Genomic DNA, 19739 nt, shown 5'->3' with positions numbered 1-19739 from the left:
ATGTCTAAATAAATTGAGGACACAGACTTGCATTGTTGAGCTTCTCTGCTGGGATGGCCCCTGGCATTATTTTATTCTCAAGCCAGTGCTCTGGCCCAGAAAGCCAGGTAGTGGCTGGTCCAGACCAGTTGCCACTCACCATGGAAAATGCAGCTTCCCAGGTCCCACTGATCTGACACCTCCTTAGGAGGAAGGGCTTGTGGGCTCATGGAGTAAACCAGCTTCCTGTGACAAAGGACTAAAGGATTGCACATACTGCACAAGTGCAAATTGATGATGAAAAGACAAGTTCTCCATGTCACAGGGAGAACCAGGAGTGGCTTTCTCAGCAAGCCAGTGAGCGCACAGCAGCTTGTCAGAACCCTCGACAGGTGTGCCAGAGTAGGACTCTGTCAGCTCTCCACCTCCTGTGGAAGATAGGGATGAAGGGATATTTGCTAGTTACTTTTTTATTTTTATTTTTTAAGAAATCTAACAAATTTGCAGAATTTTATCCAAAAGTTGTTTATGTATGCTTTGAAAAATTCATGCCTCCTAGGAATCTCTAAGACTTGAAATGCTCGCCAGACGTCCCCGTGGGATTTTTGACCCAAAGTAAGATCATAGCTAAAGAAATTTTCAGTTAGTCATTTGATCACTTCAGTGACAATACCCAGTGATCAATCTTCTCTGTGATTTGGGGTTTTTTTTTTGTATTTGTTTTTTGCATTTCTTAACCTGTTGATCTATTTGAGGTCTTTCTATTTTTGTTTATCAAACTTATTCTTAAGTTTAAAAAAGAAATTAAAAGGTGGTTTTTTTTAAGATGTAAGTTTGCCAACATGTTAAAAATCTTCAAAGTGCTTAAATCAAGCAGTTCTTTCTTGCCACCCAGTCTCAGATTTTCTCTTTAGCTAGCCAAATTGTCCTTCAGTTTGGGTTTTCCACATTCTCAGAGGTTATTTGAAATATTTTGTTATATTTTAAAGTATTTTTTGGAAGAGCTGCTAATTTTATTTTAAAAATCAAAGTTGTAAAAATATGCCTCCTTTTTAAAAATAACCCCTCCCTCCAGCACATGTAGTCTAGCGTCACCGTGCACAGGCTGGGCTCAGAGGGCACCTCTGTGCAGATGTGCTTTCTTTACAGTGGCTGTAAAAAGTTTGTATTTATTATGTATAAAATGTTGAATAATAAAAATGTGGAATTAAGTTTATATGTTTCCTTAGTTTAAAACATTTGGGTAAATAAGCTTTTCCAAATAGACAGTGCTTCTTATAAAGGCACTACTGGGCCCACCTTGAAATCCTATAACAGATACAGAGAGGGGGGAGTGAATTAACCCATCTGTGTGACAAACATTCCCTGATGCCACCTATGTGCTCAGTATAACATCCTAGGTGTTAGATATAGAAATAAGTGAGTTATGGTCTTTGCTTTCAAGGTGCTTTCCCAGTGGGAAAAAAGACAGGTGCACACATGAGGACAGTATTGTGTGACACGCTAGGAGGGTGGAGTGGGCATTGTGCTGGGTGAGCACAACAGAGGGAGTGCCAGTTCTGTTGGGTGGAGCGCGAGGAGGGTCACTGAAGTCTCTCAGAAGATGTGACTGGTGGCTTCTAGGAAGCTGGCATTCTGGACTCCTTGCCCCTTTCCTGAACCTCCACAATGAAGAGTAACAAATCATGTTGGAGGATATTTTATTCTGTCTCAGGGGTGAACAGAAGATTCCTGGTTAAAAGGCTGAGCACCTCTGGCTTCCAGGAGCCAGGGATGTGAGGTATGTATGTTACCAGACGTTTTTCTATGCATAAAACTCATACATATACGCATTGCTTTTTTACATAACTGGGACTATGTAATAATAGGTTTAGGTCTACCTCATTTGTTTTGAAGGCTGCTTTGTATTCCATTGCTTGGATATATCATAATTTAACCATTCCTATAGTGATGGACATACAGGTTGTATCCAGCCTTTTGCTATTAGAAAGTTAAAACTAACATCTTTGTACATATTTCTTTTATAAACTTGTTCCAATATAAATACTGAGTAAATTTCTAAATGTGAAATTTGAGAGTCAAAAAGATATGTGCATATTTAATTTTGTTAGATTTTGCCAAATTGGCCTCCAAAAAAGATTGTATCAGCTTACATTCCCACCAATAGCATATGAGATGACAACATGGACTCTGGAGTCTGGGTTTAAATCCTGGCTCCTCCACTTGACAGCCATGGGAATTTGCACCCCTATGTCCTCCTGAAACCTAAGAACGATGCTGTAGACCCAAAACATAGTGTGTAGCATGGTCACCAAAAAACATTCCTCCCCATCACATCACGTCTCCCATCTTTGGTGTCCTCACCTTTAGAACTGGGGTCCTTGGTAGTCTTCTAGCCTTGTAGTGACAAAGAGTTGTCATGAGGCCCAAAGAAAGGAATGTGTGTGAAAGTGCTTCACCGTAAATATGGGAAGGGTCATCTGTATAAATATCATTCCGGTCTTCTACCTTCTGCCAATGAAAGCTGCTCGCATTTGACATCAGAGGCTTAGTCTTTGACCACGGGACAGAGTTAAGCTAATTGTCCCACCCAGTGTCACAGCTAAATTGTGGCCTCCTTTGTCACAGGAACTGTGATGCAATCAAGCCCTAGATTCACAGCACATCACCAAGATCCCTTTCCTCTCTGACCCCATTACTCCAGCCCTCCTCCATTGGCCAGACATGGGGACATGGTGGGAGGATGTCATCTGACCTTAGCCCTGCCATTGCTTGATGTCTGACCTGTCCCAATCTGGACTGCCATATCCCCAGCTTTGAAAAAAACAGAATGCTCATGTTTTGGGTTAAGTTCAATTTCTAGATGCAGAGTGGGAACATCACACAAAAAGTCACAACACTTGGGAGCAGACTTCTCGGGATGGCAAGCAGTTGAAAATTTAAGCCACTGAACTCTCCCTTCCACTGGCACAAAGCAAACTCTCGTCTCCTAGGCTGTGATTACATCCCAGGATGCTCTGTTCACTCACTGCCCAAGGATCCCAGCCACGGCTTTTGGTTTTGGGACCAATTACTGCCCAGCCCTCTGAGTGGCCTTATGACAAAATTTGGCTGCTCTAAATCTTTGCATTTATTCTGTTCATTATGAAGTTGGCTTTTCATGACAAAAATACAACCAAATTACAGAAATTTTAGAAGGGTCAGAATTGTAATTTGTCCTGAAATCTACAACTTGACACAGCCAGTATGTTTCCTCCTAGACTTTGTGTTTGCTTTGCTACTGCTTCATCTGCCAAGAATCATATGAATGCCAGAGAGCATCTTGTTCCTGAACTATTTTCCCCTGGTCCCAACTGGCCAAGAAAACACATGTAGTATTTCTACCATGTCTATTTCTGAGAGGTCTGGTCTGGGAATGTTTTCTTGGAATGTTTTATCCTGAAACATAACAGAAGTGAAACCATGAATGTCCTTGCTGTCTTTGCTTGCTCCTCTGAGGGGCAGGGAAAGGGCCCTGGAGCCGTGCTCAAAAGGCCCATAATCCAGTCCTTGAGCCACCTCAGATTAGCTGTGACCTTAGGCTCATCCCTCCACTTTTCTGAGTCTTGCTTTTCTCATCTGTAAAGTGAGAATGAGAAGATAATACAAATTTCTGAGATTTGGAGCCTCAAATAAGATAATGTACAGATAAGCTGAAAATATATGTGGTTACTAGTTGTGCATCTGGAGAAAGAAAATGGCCTGTACACAGACATGGTATGTCTGAATCCCACACCAAGATGGGTCCACAGCTTGTGCCATCAGGATTTCTCCAAAGAACATCTTAAGGGCCAGGGCCACCTGTATTCAATTGCTATTGTCCATTTAGCAAACTTGCTGCCCCATGCCCTGCTTGGGCACTGGAGACACAGATGACTCAGATCCAATCCTTGCCACTAAGGGGCTCATGTCTGGTGGAGGAGATGCAGGGAAATAGCACTCAAGCCAAAGTGCATTTGCCAAGACAAGGAGATGACCAAGGGGCAGCAGGAGTTCAGAACAGGGGCTTCTCTCATTCCTCCCTCCCAGGGGTGTTAGGCTCACTGAGGCCTGAGATTGGGCAAGGCAGACGGAGGAGGCAGTATTCACACCCACGGGACAGCCCTGGAGAAGAGCTGTGTCAGCTTTGGTAAGGCCCAAACCCTTGGGCAGGGACAGAGTTGGGATCTGTCCCCATTTCACAGATTGGGATCTGAGAGGCTGGAAGTCACTGTGATTTGCTCAAGATGTCAGGAAAACAACTGGGAGCAGAACCTAAAAGTGGGCATCCAGAAGGCCTGGCCAGCCCCTCCCGGCAGAAGCTGAATTGTTGTTTAAAATGGTGAAAACAGGGCCTGGGTTCTTCTCCCAGCTCTGCTATGTGGCCCTGAGCAAGGCCCTGCCCTCTCTCTGGGCCTCAGTTCATGTACACAGCAGGGGTGTAGGTCATCTCAGACTCTTCCAGTTTTGACATTACCCATTGCTGTCAAGTCAATTCCGACTCATAGTGACCCTATAGGACCGAGCAGAACTGCACTATAGGGTTTCCAAGGAGCGGCTAGTGGATTTGAACTGCTGACCTTTCAATTAGCAGCCGAACTCTTAACCACTACACCACCAGGGCTCCTAGTTTTGACATTAGGGACCCAGTTCAGGCAGACAGCCCCTGAGTGCTGAGTACCGAAAACCTGAAGAGTGCCGAAAGCTTGAAGAGGTTTACTAGGTTCTACTCCCACCCCCTCTACCGAACAGACACTGCAAAGACTAGGAGGTACGGCCTTCCCAGCTAGCCTCCCCTCTGAACATCTCCCCTGCTCAATCTGTGTTAGCACCTCTTTCTCTACACCTGCCTTATTCCCTAGAATGCCTTGGCCTGTCTTTGGTCTTCCAGATTTGCTCCTCTAGGAAGAACCTCCAAGCAAGTGAAGGCATACACGTGCTCCCTGAGGTGAGACAATCCCACACCAACAGGCACCGAGGGGCCCAGAATGGAAAACAGGGAGAAGTCAGAGGTGGAAAGATTTAGGTTAGACACAAAGCTAGACTCACACCCCCAGTAGTGGCAGACAGAGGGCATACCACTGGGGGAGAAGACATGCCCTACAGCCCTGCCCAACTGGGAGCCTGGATTCCCTGACATTTTGCAAAAAAGAATAATACAGTCACATTCCAGCTATTCCACTTACTAGCTGTGTGATCTTAAATCACAACATCTCTGAGCCTCAGTTTTCTCATCTGTAAATAGAGAGGATACCTACACCACAGGTGGTTGTGGAACAAATGAGATACTTCATGAAAAGTGCAGAGCACAGGGCCTGATACATCATAAGCACTCAGTAATTGTGGTGTCATGGATTGAATTATGTCCCCACAAAAATGTGTGTATCAATTTGGCTGGGCCATGATTCCCAGTATTATGTGGTTGTCCTCCATTTTGTGATTGTAATTTTATGTTAAAGAGAATTAGGATGGGATTATAACAACCTTACTAAGGTCACATTCCTGATGCAATGTAAAGGGAGTTTCCGTGGGGTGTGGCCTGCACCACCTTTTATCTTACGAGATAAAAGGAAAGGGAAGCAAGCAGAGTTGGGGACCTCATACCACCAAGAAAGCAGTGCCAGGACCAGAGCCGTATCCTTTGGACCTGAGGTTCCTGCACTGAGATGCTCCCAGACCAAGGGAAGACTAATGACAAGGACCTTCCTCCAGAGCCAACAGAGATGGAGAGCCTTCCCTTGAAACCGGCACCCTGAATTCGGACTTCTAGCCTACTGGACTGTGAGAGAATGAACTTCTCTTTGTCAAAGCCATCCACTTGTGGTATTTCTGTTACAGCAGCACTAGATAACTAAGACAGGTGGATACTCGAAGTGCCAGCCATGAATCCCAGGAGACAGGAGAGTGGCTTCAGCAGCGACTAGGCAGCTGGTGACCCCTGGTGGCCACTGGGAACCAGCAAATGAGGACTAGGGCAGGGTAGGGAAGGGGCTGCAGGATGATGAGAAGTCTTAGATTCAAAGAACATTGGAATCCTAAGATCTTAAATTGTTAGACTTGATGAGTCCTTAAAAAAAAATTATTTAATAAACAATTCCTGAGGCTTTCTCTGTGCCAGGCCTGATCACAGAATACTTCATTCCCATCCTGGTCCCTTCCAGGAGCTCCTGACTCAAATGGGGGGCAGCAAATCACAGGGACCAAGGGTGCCCCTGGTCCAGCCTGGCAGTGGGGGAATGCCTCAGTGACTCCTGAAGGACAAATCTGAGTTAGGGCTGAGAGAGAAGAACATTTTGTGTAGAAAGAAAAGCATGTGTGAGACAACATTCAGAATGGAAGGAAATGAAGGTGCAACTGGGGAAGACAGCAGGTTGCATCCAAACGGCTTTGAGTTTCAGGGGCGAGGACCAGAAGACAGGAAGGGACAGGAAAGCTGATAATAAGGAACCCAAGGTTGAGGAGAGTGTGTTGACATGTTGTGGGGTTGGTAACCAATGTCACAAAACAATATGTGTACTGTTTAATGAGAAGTTAGTTCTGTAAACCTTTATCAAAAAAAGAAAGGGGGGGCAGGGGGACTTTGAGTTTCATGCCCAGGAGTTTCTCTTCAGCCTTTAGAGAAACCTCAAAGGGTTGCGTGTGTGACCAAGACAACTTAGAAAGTCACTCTGGCCATGGCAAGGAGATTGTGTGGAAAGATTAAATCTACAAGGTGGCCTGTAGTGATAGCAGGGGTGGAGTTAAACAAGCTGCTGCTCTGTGAGGGAAAGAGGAGCTAACATGCAGGGGAGACTGAAGTTCAGGAGGCAGCTAGACATACCACCTAGAACTCAGGGGACAGCTGGGCCAAGAGTAAGGAGTCAGTGGAGTGTAGGTTTTGGTATCTGACCAACACTTGCACAGCATTTACCAGGAGCTTCACAAGTATTAAAGCACTCAATTGTTACAACCCTTTGAGGTAGGTACTATTATCCCATTATCCCATTTTACAGATGAGGAAACTAGAGCACAAAGATGTTAAGAAACTTGCCCAAAGTCATTCAGCTACTAAATAGTGGAGCTGATTGAAACCCAGTCTAGTCTAGTCTAGCTAGAGTCCATGCTCTTCACCCTCTGCTGCACATCCTGGAAATGGCTTCCAAACCCTGGGACTAGGAAGGATCCCCATGGGAGAATTTGAAAAGAAAGTCAAGGGTTCCAGGATAAACCCTGCAACCACCTTTGAATCTTCGATGAACAGACCCCTGAAGGTCAGCCCCCCTCCCTCAGGGATGGCAGTCCCCTTGCGATACTGACTGGCAATGGCCGTCCTGCTGAACCCTCCCCTGCATCTGTCTCCCAGCCCTGAGCTCTGTGCCTGAGTGCCCAGCCATGGGTTGGGGCTTGGAGTAGGGTCTGCCCCTGCCTCATACTCAGAGGCCTGTTGTGCAGGTTGAATTTGACGGAATGTAAACAAAGCCCCAGGCCCAGGCTAGGCCCATGGCAGCCCTCCCAAAACACAGACACACAGAGGCCATTCCCCACCCCCTTCAGGCTCTACCCCTGGAGTAAGAATGTGACACTGGTTTACCAAGTGCTTTGACATCACTCTGGTTTTTTAGAACCCTTTCCACCAGGGGCCAGCTGGGCTGCCTCCCCTGCTCCCTCCTTGGAGCTCCCACAGCCCCTCCTCAGCCTGTTTAGCCTGGGGCATAAAGCAGGAGCCTCCCCAGCCCAGGGCCTAGCCTCAGGAAGGACCAAGTGTTGGTTTTACCTCATGGCCAGGTTGGACCAAGGGTGAAATTCTCAGGCTGAGAGTCCCTGCTCTATGCTGCCTCTAGGCCTTTCTTCACCCACCAGCCCAGAGGCCTCACTATACCCTGAATGCTGCAAAGAGGCAAGCAGACACTGGTTTAAATGTTTTTTGTTTGTTTTTTTTTCCGGTATTGGGGGAGAAATTAAGAGATTGAGACAAGAAACAAAAATACTGTATTCCCCTCAACTCACACTCTATTTTTAAACAAACAGGCTAAGTCCTGCCAGGCCTTCCTCCTCCCTACTAAGCCCCCGGAGGCCATCCCCATTCCTCCACCCTGTTCTCACCGCCAACCCCTCCAGCTGGCTCTGGCGGCTGGCTCTGGCGGCCGGCTCTGGAGGCTGGCTCTGGTGGCTGGCTCTGGAGGCTGGCTCTGGAGGCCGGCTCTGGAGGCCGGCTCTGGAGGCCGGCTCTGGAGGCTGGCTCTTAAGCCCCATGCAACAGTGGGAAGCTGTTCTCTGGATGCCTGTGGACTAGCGCTCTAGCCCAGGCAGGCCAAGTGCTGGCCCTAGTGCCAGAGCACAACCTTCCTGCCTTGGTCCACGCTCACCACATGGCTCCCGGAGTAGCACCAGGCCACAGCGTTGACAGCAGCACTGAGAAGAGGGTAGGCAGGGATTCAGGGGACGTCAGAGCTCAGCCTGCACCCTGGTTCAGCCCCTCAATGTTGGATGTTGGCAGTTTGAAGCCCCTCCCTGAATTTGTCCCCTCATCTATAAAATGGGTTCGAAGGGCTGTAGTGAGGATGGAATCCAAGTGCACTGGGAAGGCAATGGTGAACTGTGAAGGGCTCTTGTGGAAGGGAGGCTGCAGTGCACAGCTGGGTACTCCAGGGTCCCGAGCATATCAGAATCTGGAATCGGCTTAGCAGAGGGTGGCACTGGCCCCTGGGCTGGGCAGGCAGGTGGGTAGCGGTCAAGCTCACCAGTGGGGTCCCCGAAGGCTGCTCTCCAGTTTCCCAGTGTCTACATCCCAGATATAAAGGGCTCCGTCCCAGGAACCTGCCAGTGCATAGCTTCTATCCGGGCTGCGGCAGCCACAGCAGAGCAAGCGAGAGAAGGGGGTCAGAGGTGAGGACAGACACACACAGACACACACACACACACACACACACACACAGTCAGATGGCACACTAGGGAATAGGCATATACTCTCACAGACACACCTGAACACGGCTTTGGTCCAGTCAGAACCACACTTGAAGCCATCGGCCCTGAGGACAGAAGAGGTCTAGGGTCAGAATGGAGGCAGCACCTGCCCCTCAGCCAGGAGTTTCAAGAGCTTCCCTTCTCTGTCAAGGGGTTGGGCACCTCAGTAGACCCTAGTTTAGAGGGGCCTCCAGACAAGGCCCCAGCTGGCAGGACCCTGGGAGGCCTTTTATAGGGGAAGTGAGACCCAGCTGCCCCAGCCCCAATCCCAGGGTCAGCGGGCATAGGACTGGTTCCTGAACATCTGGGAAATATTGCTGACACTTAGGTCTGTCAAGGGTTGGGCACCTCAGCAGACCCTGGTCTAGAGGGGCCTCCAGGCAGGGCCCCGGTTGACAGGGCCCTGGGAGGCCTTTTACAGGGGAAGTGAGGCCCAGCTGCCCCAGCTCCAGTCTCAGGGTCAGTGGGCATGGGGCTGGTACCTGAACACCTGGCGGATATTGCTGACACGCAGGTCGATGACCTTGAGTGTGTCATCACGGGAACAACTGAGCAGATGCAGCTGGTCATGGCTGAGGCTCAGGGAGGTGACCCGGCCCTGCACAGGGATGACCTGGGTACAACGGGGCCCCCTGCAGAGCAGGGACAGGGACGGGGATGAGGAACAGCCCACCCAGGCCACTCCTGACAGGATGAGACTGGGCAAGGCAGCTTTCTCAACTAACAGAGTCCAGAAGCACCCAGTGCCTCTGAGTGCTGAGACCAATGCCTACCATGACTGCCCCCTTCTCCCCCCTGCAGCCTGCCCCTCCAACAAGGAACTGAAGCAGCCTTTGACTGGAGAGCTGGAGCCCCTGAAACCCTTGGGTCACTAAAATAAGCACAGGAGGGGAAGCACTGAAAAGTCTCTTTAAAGTATGTGATAGGGCGAGAAGGGTTTCCAATAGCAATCTCTTCAGACCAATTAGAAAAAGCCTGAGGCAGGCCCAGCATTGACTCCAGCAATGGTCTATAAACTACTATAAACACAAATTGAGCTCTTAAACGTTTAAAACAGCTACTTTTAAAAAAAAAAAATCCTTTTGATTAAAAAATGGTAACTTCATGGAGAAAGGTGCTTCTCTATCTTGGTTGGCAAGAACCAGGCAGAGTCCAGCAGCTGGACCAATGGCCACTAAGAAGTTGGCACAGCTCCCTGGGGACAGCTGAGCACAAGGATCCATGCCCAGCCCAGGGAGGTCAACAGCTGACAGTGCCAGCCCCACAGCCTCATTCTCCTCCAAGTCTCCCTCGACAGCTCCACCTGCTTATGGTCCTGGGGAAGTCACTTCCTCTCCAGGAGCTCTAACTTTCTAGACTGAAAAAATAATGCTGACTTCCCCATAGTCACAGAAAAGAAACAGAATGCGGGAACCCTGTCCCCGGGCCTCCACCATCACCCACAGTCTGCCACCTGTTACCTGCTGTCCCAGAATCGGATCTTCTGGTCATTGTGGCCACTAATGATGACATGATCCCCACACACCACGTCATTACAGTAGGAAAGGACGTTGATGGTCCTGGAACCTGGGCAACAAGGAGCAGAGCTCCAGGACCTGAGAGAAGGGCTGTCAGGAGCCAGCCCACTGGACATATAGGAAAGCTGAAGTCCAGAGGGGCAGTGTCCTCCCAAAACTAGAACCTAGGCCTCCCGCCACCCAGCCCAGGGCTCTCTTCACTTCTTATTCACCCACCCAAAGCTTGCGAACTCCAAGAAATGAGGCAGAAAGCAAGGATGGAGGACAGAGCAGGAGGGCCTTGGGACGTTTCACCCTTGAGACCCCAGAGATCAGGCTGAGGTCCCTCATGTCTGGGCCCAGGGGTTCCCAGTGGGTGGAAAGTGGGAGGCGAGTGCTGAGCCTCACAGTAGGCGCGGCCAAGGTCCCACTCCTTCACTGTTCGGTCTCGGCTCCCCGTCACCGCCTGGTGCCTTGTTAGCTTGAATTTGGCAGCTGTCACCTTGTCCGTGTGTCCAGATAGCGTCTCCTGCCCCCACCCCATCCCAGGTATGAATTAAGGGCATCGCCAAGACACTTTAACACCCCCTCCCAGTCCTGCAGCACGACCCCAGACCTCCCAGGCGGCCTCTCCAGTCGGGCTCACCTTAGACTGTGCTTCCCCCACCTTCCAGAGCTGGGCAGCCTGGTTGTAAGTGGCTGCCAATACCTGGGAGCCCTAGAGAGATGGGAAGGAAAGGACAGGTCCTAAACCTGGGCCTGCCCACAGGCAACATCCCTCAGGCCAGAGAGCTGGGGTAGGGACTGCCTCAGAGCTTCCCACACTCCCAGGCCAAAAAGAAGTCAGGCAGAGGAGTCTCTCAGCCCAGGAAGGAGGATCTGCATAGAAGTCTGAGGGCCCAGTTCAACTATAGTGATGATGCTCCCACCTGCCCTGAGGGGTCATCTGCCCCAGCACGTGGAGATTGGGGGAGGGGGAAGAATAGGCCATGCCACTGGGCAAAGTCCCCTCACCGAGGGGTCAAAGTCCACACTGGTAATGCTGCCACCAGCTCCTTCGAGGGTCTGGTTGGCCTCCAGGCGACCTGAGGGGATGAGAACAGGTGAAATGAGGACACTAACCTCATGAAATGGAGGAGTTGAGGCTGAGAGTGGGAAGATCATCCTCTCCCAAGTTAAAGGAACTAATCACTGGTCTATTCTGGGTGGGCCTAGGCTGGAGGCTGCACTTCCCCTAATGGCCAGCAAGCGGCCCCAGAGGGCAGCTGGTCATTTCACAGACAGGGCTACAGAGGACCAGACTGTCCCTAGATCATATAGCAAGCCTGAGGCCAGGCTAGCTGGAGACTTCCCTCCTCTAGGAAGCCTCCAAGAGCTGATCCTGACTGCCCGACACACCTCCTCTACAGAGCTTGGCACAAAGTAGATAGTGTTTGTCTCTTAACTGAGTTCTGGGAGCTGCAGTGATACCAGAAGGGGAGGCAGCCTGGTGGAACCCAGGGGCTTGCTCCTCAAGGGCCTGTCCCTGCAGGACCTCATGATAGGGGACCCCCCTCCCCTCGCATGGACCACAGAGGCTGGTGGCTTCCCCTTCTTCAGAGGAATGAGGCCCAATACTTGGCCCCCTCACTCACAGGAATGTTCCAGTTGGAGATACAATGAGGTCCAAGACCTCTGCCCACCAAGGTGCAGGATAAGGATGAGGCTGGCATTGGATTGGCCTGCAGGGGAGGGATCCTTACCTCCCACGACATTCCAGAGGCGGATAAGGCGGTCAGCCCCTCCAGTAGCCAGGAGGCTGCTATTGGGGCCAAAACGAACAGCATTGACCTCAGAGAGGTGGGCATCCTGTGGGGGAAAGGAGAGGTTGATGCCCCAGTGCTCCCCATGCACGCCTCCCTGTGCACACTCACAAGAACCTGCACACACACGTGCACAAACACAGCCTGCTGCTGGCCTACTGTCCTCACCCCAGGTCTCTCTGCCCAAACCTTGAGTTTCAAACCTGGGCGGATCCGGCCCCACCACATCTCATTACCTCTGCCTGAACTTCTGAAACAGCCTCCCTCCACCCTCACCTCACTCCCCCACCTCACCTGCTGGTCTCCCCACTTCATCTCTCCCTCTCCAGTCCATCTCCCATTATAAAACACTGGGGGAAAAAAAACCTGCTCCTGCTGAGGATCCCACCCTTGCTTTCCTGGCCTCTTCAGACCACCCCTAGGGCCCACACTTCCCATCTCAGACCCCAGGCACATGGCCCAACCCCCCTTTACCAGCACATCCTGAGCCCGGGTAGGAAGTCGGGCAGCCACGCACACCGGGATGCTCTGGTATCGCTGCTCAGGGGCTCCCCCAATTGAATGACCTCTCCTTTTCTTGAAACTGGGGGGAAGGGGGCCAGGGAAACATTCAACAAGACCTGATGTGGGAGCCTCAAGCTCCTCTGAGGCAGCACAGGAAAGCGGACATGGCAGGTGGCAGAACATAGCCCTGAGGTGCAGCGAGCACATTCCCTACTCAGCCTCCATCCAGGGGGTCAGAGTGGAGACTGGGTGGAGGACACATAAACAAGTAGAGGCAGGGCAGGGTCGGTGGATGCAGAGAAACCTAGGGGCTGGGGTTTCAGTCCTGGCCTTGCCACTGCTTGGCTCTGTGACCCTGAACAAGTCCCTAACATTTCTGAGCCTGTTTCCCGATGGAGTGGTAGCCCCTGTCCAGCCCCCAGCTAGAGCTCTTGGTCCCCTTTGAGACCTTGGATTAGGGGCATAGCCTGAGAGACAGCTAAGCAGGAGCTAGGGATGAGGCTATACACCCAGCTCCTGCCTCTGGGGCTCAGCAGAGACTCACACGCAGACAACTGGGCAACATCTAGATGGACAGACTGAGCCGCACACACAGACCAAGCCTGGGCTTGAAGAGCCTGACACAGGGCTCCAAGGGGCCCAAAACAAGTGGGTACATACTCAGGCACACACACACTTACTCCAGAAGACCTTTCACCACATCCACACAGCGGGACAGCGTCAGGGAGGTGGCGGAGGCAGACCTGGGGCAGAACCGTGAGAGAGACACTGAGGGGCTGGCTGGTGGATGGTGCGGTCATTCATCCCTACACCTCGCTAGGAACTTGGAGGCTCACAGCTTCTCAAGTCTGGGACAGGACATGACTCCTCGGAGACCAGGAGGGTAGGAGTGACTCAGACTATTCCAAGAAGGTGGAGACAGGGAGGGATTTGGCAATGAAAGTCTCCCAAAGTCTTCACCATGACAATAAGCACTGCCCCACCCCGAAGTGCCCACAGACATTCCTGGGAGGCTGAGCTGGAGGCCGTGGGAAAGGGAAGGAGTGAGGGTGTCCCCAAGTTGGGATAGCACAAAGTTGGGGGCAGGGAGGTGAGGGAAGCCTGCTGAGTGACCTCAAGAGGAGGCATCCTGGGGTGACGTGGCCCACCAGGGCTGCCAAGGACTTTGGGGACCAGGGTGCCTCATGTTCCTCCCCAAAGTTCCTTCACTGCCCCAAGGCCTGGACAACGGGGACTTGCAAGGAAAAGCTGAAGGAGAAGGGCCTTTAGGCTGGGCGTAAGGACTGGGATGGAGAGGAGCAGCATCAATGTCAGGCAAATCAAGACAGAATGGAGGGGCACCCAAGGACTGGGGAGGGGCGCACCAGAAGCCCCATCAGATCCCACCTGTGTGAGCACACATGTACACATGCCATGTGCTCATACGCAGCCAGGTATGCTCACCCAAGGCTGTACACACATGCATTCATGTCCTTGTGCATGCTAACACATGCACACCTGTGCCTGCATACACATGCTTGGGGCAGCTGAGCCCTGGCCCTGCCCACAGGTTCCCTCATGGTGATACCCTTTCACCAGCCTCTGAGCTCTGGTCCTGGGAAGGAGAAGGAATGAGCACAGGGCCTGAGGTCCCGAAAGTGGCAATGACCCCAAGTGACACTAGAGGTCAGACCTATCTGTTGGAGGTCTGAGATGCACCTCAGTCTCCCCTAGCCCTCCCCACCCAACCAAAGGGCTGCCCTGGGGCTCTGGGACAGCCACCTGGGTCCTCACCTGAAGGGCCTCTTCCACTTCTCACAAGCCTCACTCTCCAGGGACTCTGGCGGAGTTGCCAGGGCCACAGTTTCCGCCCCCTCCCTGACCCCATCGCAGAGGACGTCTGGGTTCCTGGGAGAGGAAATGAAGCTTAGGAAGGCCAAGGGACCAGGCCAGCCCCTCCTCCCCCACCCTCCCAGTGCTCAACATAGTGAAACGGTGAAAACCCAGCGAGGTGAGTTCGTGTGGGCACACGTGTGGTGGTTCTGCATGTATCCTGTGCGCTGTGTCTCCGTGGGAACCCTGTGACCACAGCTGTGTCACCGCATGCACGTATGTGTGTACCGGGGGAATGCAGGCAGCGGCCTGATAGCAGGGCGGCTCCAGAGCCCGGGAGTCAGACGGGCGGGCGGCGGAGGCTCGGTTTGGGTAAGTCCCGGCCCATCCCCGCTCTTACTCGCTGATGCTCACAGTCCGCTTAGCAGCCTTCTTCAGCTCCTGCGAGACCCGCGCCTGCTTGGCCCTGGAGGGAGAGAAACACCCTGAGTGACCGACGCAGCGCCACACACCGAAGTGGGGCACGGGATGCTCCCGCCCCCAGGCCAGAGCGGGGCCTGGTAGCCTCTCTTATGTCGGATCCCAGCTTTACTTTCCGACAGCAGCAAGACCGGACTCCTTCCCCACAGGGGCGGGACCGCTCACACCCACAAAAAGGGCCGGATCTACCCTCAGAAGGGGCGGGGCCCAACTCCTGACCTCTCCCGGCGCTCGTTGCGGAGGTTGCGCTCGGCGGCGGCGCGCGCTTTGCGCTGCACGAGCTTCTCCAGCAGGTCGCGCGCCTCCTCCTCAAGCCTGCGCAGTGCCACCTCCTGGAGCCCGGCGTGCTCGCGCAGCTTATCGTAGGTCGCGCGCTGCGCCGCGTTCAGCGCCTGCCATGCTTCCACTTGCTCTGTCAGCCCTGCCCGCGCCTCCTTCAACTGTGCTGCGCTGGCCTCCAGCGCTGCCAGCCTGGAGGCGGCAGAGAGAGCAAGGGGTGGGTCGGAAGGCTTCTCCGTCACCGCTTTGTGGGAACCGGTCTCACAGCCAAGTGGCTAAACCAAGTCTACAACCAAGCCTTCCGCCCTCAGAGCCCTGCCGTTCGGCTCCTCCGAGACTAGCCATAAGTCTGGGGGTGTTTGGGGACGTGGGGGAAACTCTCGGGCCTTTCTGAAGACTCGCGGGGCCACACGGGCAGAGATGGCCCCGAGCTTTTCCCAGGCGAAAGGTCCCTCTCCCAACCACCCGCGCCTCACCTGCCTTGCCGCTCCTCCAGCTCCAATTCCAAGGTGCCCAGGGCTGCGCTCTTCTCCACCACCTGGTAGGCCATCTGGGGGCAGTGGAGGAGTCCGACAGGTGGGTATAGGCACCTCTTAATAGGGCTTTCTCCAGGCCCCCAACCCGTCTCTGGCAGAGATGCTAGTGAGACAGGGTCTGCTACTCCAGCCACCCCAAGGGGCCTCAGTTTCCTCCTTTGCATCCATATAGTTGTGGAGGATCAACTGAGACAGTGCTTATTAGCCCAGTACTGGCAGGGAGTCAACTCTCAACATGGTATTGACCATATTACTACAGGGCGGACGGTAAATCTGATTTTAGATGTGATGTCCCAAAAGCAGCTGGGCGAAAGAGTCTGCAGCTCATAAGAAAGGGCTAGCTGGAGACTAAGATCTGACAGAGAAAGTCCCTGAAGCCTTAGGGTTCGGTGACCCCATCCGGGGAGGACATGTGTAGACAGAAAAGTGCAGCAGAGCCCAGGTCAAGCTCCAAGAAACACCCACATTTAAGGGAGGGAAGACAGGAGGGAAAGGAGCCAGAAAAGGAAGTAGGTAGATCACTTTATTTACTGTCTGCAAGTGTGTGTAGGGCATCAACTACAGAGGCTAAGCCCTGGGGCTCGGGGGACAAGGAGTGAGGAGTGGGCAGAGGTGTGAGTCAGGGATGAACAGAGTAGTCTGGGCTGGGGGAGGGGGGGATAGAAGTGCCAGGCCTACTGCATACCTCACACTCCTCCCTGAGGTCTCACTTCACTCCCTTCAGCGGCAGCTGGAGCCCACTCCATCCTGAGAGGCTAGAGGGAACCTATAGAGCACTCTGACCCCTGCCAAGGCTCAGAGCAAGGAACTGGTAAACAGCTGGGGCTCACTCAGTGCTTGCAGCACTGGACTTAGGGAATGCAGCAAACAGCGCCCTTCACTCACTTGCTAACTCCTTTGAACCACATCCCCCCTAAAGATCTGCATTTTGACCCCTCCCCATTCTCTCTCTGCCCAGCCTACCTCACCACAGACCAGCCGGAGCCCCTCCTCCTCCTCCTGCCACTTCACTCTCAGATTGGCTGGTGATGGGACTTGGCCTGAGTCAGGCCCCGACTCCTCCTCCCTGCCAAACCAATCAGAGAGTAGTGCTCATTGTCCCTCCACCCCAGTGCCCAGAAGCACCCAGGGGGAACAGCATGAAAAGCCTGAAACAAGAAACACTTAACTTTCTCCGGGGGGGAAGATGGAAGCCAGCAGGCCAATAGAGCAAAGAGCTCTGGGATTCCCTCAAGCCTTGGGTTCCCTGGCCAAGGAACCCTCAGGAAGCACCTCCCAACCCTGAGCCCCAACCCATTCCTGGTTGTCATCTTCACCCTCTCTTTGGAATAGGGAACAAGACCCTTTCTGCAGGCAAGGGGTAAAGATCAGAGAAACAGAAGGGGAAGAGTGGCGGGGGCAGGGGGGGACGGCAGGGGGCGGGGAGAACAGGACAAATGCAGAGATGGACTGAGATGTGTGGGAGAGAAGGAGGAGATTCTAAGCAGCTGGCCTGGAGAAAGGCTTGGGAGCTGCCTTCCCCCTCCCCTGGGCAGCAGCCAGGGGCTGATGAGGTGCCAGGGAAAGAATGAACCCAGTCTGGGTGGTGGGGGCAGGGCCCGGACACAGGCAGCCCATTGTGACCATGGACACAAATACACTCACCAGGGACCCTGGTGGGTGGTGGGAGTGACATCGCTGGGCTCCGGTTGAAGCTTCTCTGAGAACTGGGCCAGCAGCTCAGCCTTCTCCAGGAGACGGTTATCTGGGGGTACAACAGAGTGATTGGGGCAGAGACAGACACTTTTCAGCAGACCCCTTGCATACAAACTACCTCTCTGGCTGCTAGGGGCTGCAGGAGCCCAGGGACACCAGGAATGGGGAAGTTACTAGAGGGCTGGGCTCTGCCCCTTGCCTGAAGGACGTTACTGCAGCCCCACAGTCTGAAGGCACGGCCTCCTCAAAGCACTAGCCCCCAGGCCCACCCAAGAGAAGAGGGCCTGCTCCCTCACGGACAAAGAGACAGCCACTGCTGCAGAAGGAGACTGCTGAGCACTGCCCGCTGTGGATCCTGAGGGAAGAACTGACTCAGGCCTTCCCCAGGGCAGGGCTTGACCCCATGGGGAGGAGAGGGAGTGATGAAACAGACTGAGCTCCGCCTGCCTGTAGTCTTGGGCAAGACACTTCTCCTCCATGGGCTCTAACTTTATGGACTGAAAAATAATCCTGACTCACCCAGGGCTGGTGTGAGGTTCCCCCCAGGCCAGAGTAGAAAGTCCCTAGGCAATTATCCAGCAAACCTTAAAATTGGTAGTTTCTGCCACAGACCCTGGAACACACCCCCTCCACTCCCATACATGGTAACTTCCTTTTTTCTCAGCAATTCTGGGGTAAGGGCAAGGAGTAGTAAGGCCAGGACTAGCTCCTCCGTTCCTTTCCCTTACCCAATTCCCAGGGCACTGCATTGGCCCCCCAGCATGTCTAAAGAAGGTGTTATTACCCCAGATTTACAGGTGAGAAATCTGAAGCATAGGGATATGACCTGCCCAAGACCCCAGAGCAGGACTGGACCTCCAGTCTCTGCAGCTCCCATAGCATGGGGGGGATAACTCCTTCCTCAAATTGGATGTTTCTGTTGTCCATCAGATCAGTGAGGTGAGGCTGCCTGGAGGCAGAGGGCTGACTTCACAACCCTGAAGGCAGAGGACCAGCAGCCTGGAAAGCTGCAGAGAAATCTCCCAGGACAAGAGCAGCAGATTCGGTTTGGAGATGGGGCGGGGAGGGGTAGGGTTGAGGGGACCCAAGCAGCAGCCACGATTAGGCCCAGTGAGGGAATGGAAGGGATTGTGGTTAGACATTCAGCTCCAAAGCTACAATCTTAGGTGAAGTGAAGGTGATCAGAGGCCCTACACACAGATGCACACCTGTTCATTCCTCCAAGAACTGCCTACACCCCCTCAGACCAGCTGCCCAGGAACAACTCTGTCAATCTGCTGGGGCTCAGCCAACTCTCTCATGCAGCCTGGGGTCCCCTGCTTCTCCCTCAGGCTGGGGTGAGCTGGGCACGGAAGTGCTCCATCACTTGCACCATGACCACCTATCGGTGGCAGAGCCTGGAACTCAGAATTTCCTCCCTAGAACTCACAGTTTCACTCGTTCACTTGACTGGCCAACAAGTGTCAGCTCTGGGCAGTCCCGCCGGTCCTTCACTGGGCTATGGGGATCAAATGGATTAGCCAGGCCCTACCCTGTGAACCGCAGGGATTGGAAGGGGCTGGAATTCTGGCCAGTCGGAGGTGGAACATGCCACACAGTCTGGTCCAGCAAACACAAGGGTTCGGAGGCGAGAAGGGGATGATTTGCTGGAGTCACAACCGGAGGAGTCAGACAAACCCTCTCCCGGCGCCCGGAGCCCTCTCAATGGCTGTTCTCTAAGCGCGCACTCACAGGCTGGCATCAGGTCCAGGAAGAGGGCCTTTTGCGTGCGATCCCGCTGCCGCAGCTGCAGCACAATGTGGCGTTTCCAGGGGGCGACGGGGACATCCGGGACGGTCGGGGTGCGCGGCCCTGCCATGGCTGCTCTCTCCGGCAAGCACCGCTCGCACCTCCCGCCGAAGAAGGCGTGGCCGAGACGGGGGCGGGGCCTCGGGGGGACCCCATGTCGTCAGGGGGCGGGTAGCGGCGGGGGAATCCCGGGATTGTACTAAGAGCGTTCTTGGGGGGAAAACTGAGCGCAAATGCGGGGCGAAGCAGCCTCAGGGTCTACTCTGCAGTATTTACCTAAGTAAAAAATATCGTTGCCGTCGAGTCGATTCCGACTCATAATGACCCTGTCGGGAGTAAGAACCGAGGCGGTTTCCCTACATGTGTTGGTGCGCTCCGAAGGCGGTGCCTCTAGGGCTGGGGTTCTT

At 53.2% G+C, this 19739-nt stretch overlaps 1 protein-coding gene across 9 annotated transcripts; it reads right to left on the bottom strand.

Moving 5' to 3' along the window:
- Positions 1-77: 77 nt before the first annotated feature.
- ATG16L2 (autophagy related 16 like 2) lies at positions 78-19402 on the bottom strand. 9 transcript variants are annotated; one of them, XM_023736538.1, is made up of 18 exons: positions 19276-19402; positions 17494-17593; positions 16813-16915; positions 15790-15863; positions 15254-15505; positions 14955-15020; positions 14516-14629; positions 13423-13485; positions 12713-12821; positions 12179-12284; positions 11451-11521; positions 11083-11154; positions 10845-10965; positions 10401-10506; positions 9423-9572; positions 8958-9005; positions 8718-8819; positions 7350-8388 (listed from the first exon to the last, which is right to left on the bottom strand). In XM_023736538.1, exons 1-18 carry the CDS (start codon positions 19400-19402, stop codon positions 8301-8303), a joined length of 1872 nt encoding a protein of 623 aa, XP_023592306.1. In that variant the 3' UTR covers positions 7350-8300. The 9 variants fall into 9 exon arrangements, with proteins under 9 accessions (XP_023592307.1, XP_023592306.1, XP_023592308.1 ...); XM_023736540.1 differs by lacking the exon at positions 19276-19402 and adding an exon at positions 17841-17937; XM_023736547.1 differs by lacking the exon at positions 19276-19402 and adding an exon at positions 17845-17864.
- Positions 19403-19739: the final 337 nt, after the last annotated feature.

The sequence above is a fragment of the Trichechus manatus genome, unplaced genomic scaffold (genome assembly GCF_000243295.1).
Source record: "Trichechus manatus latirostris isolate Lorelei unplaced genomic scaffold, TriManLat1.0 scaffold00088, whole genome shotgun sequence".
In the NCBI taxonomy this organism is placed as follows: Eukaryota; Metazoa; Chordata; class Mammalia; order Sirenia; family Trichechidae; genus Trichechus; species Trichechus manatus.
The sequence above is the reverse complement of the archived record's forward strand: the minus strand, read 5'-3'. Positions and strand labels throughout refer to the sequence as shown.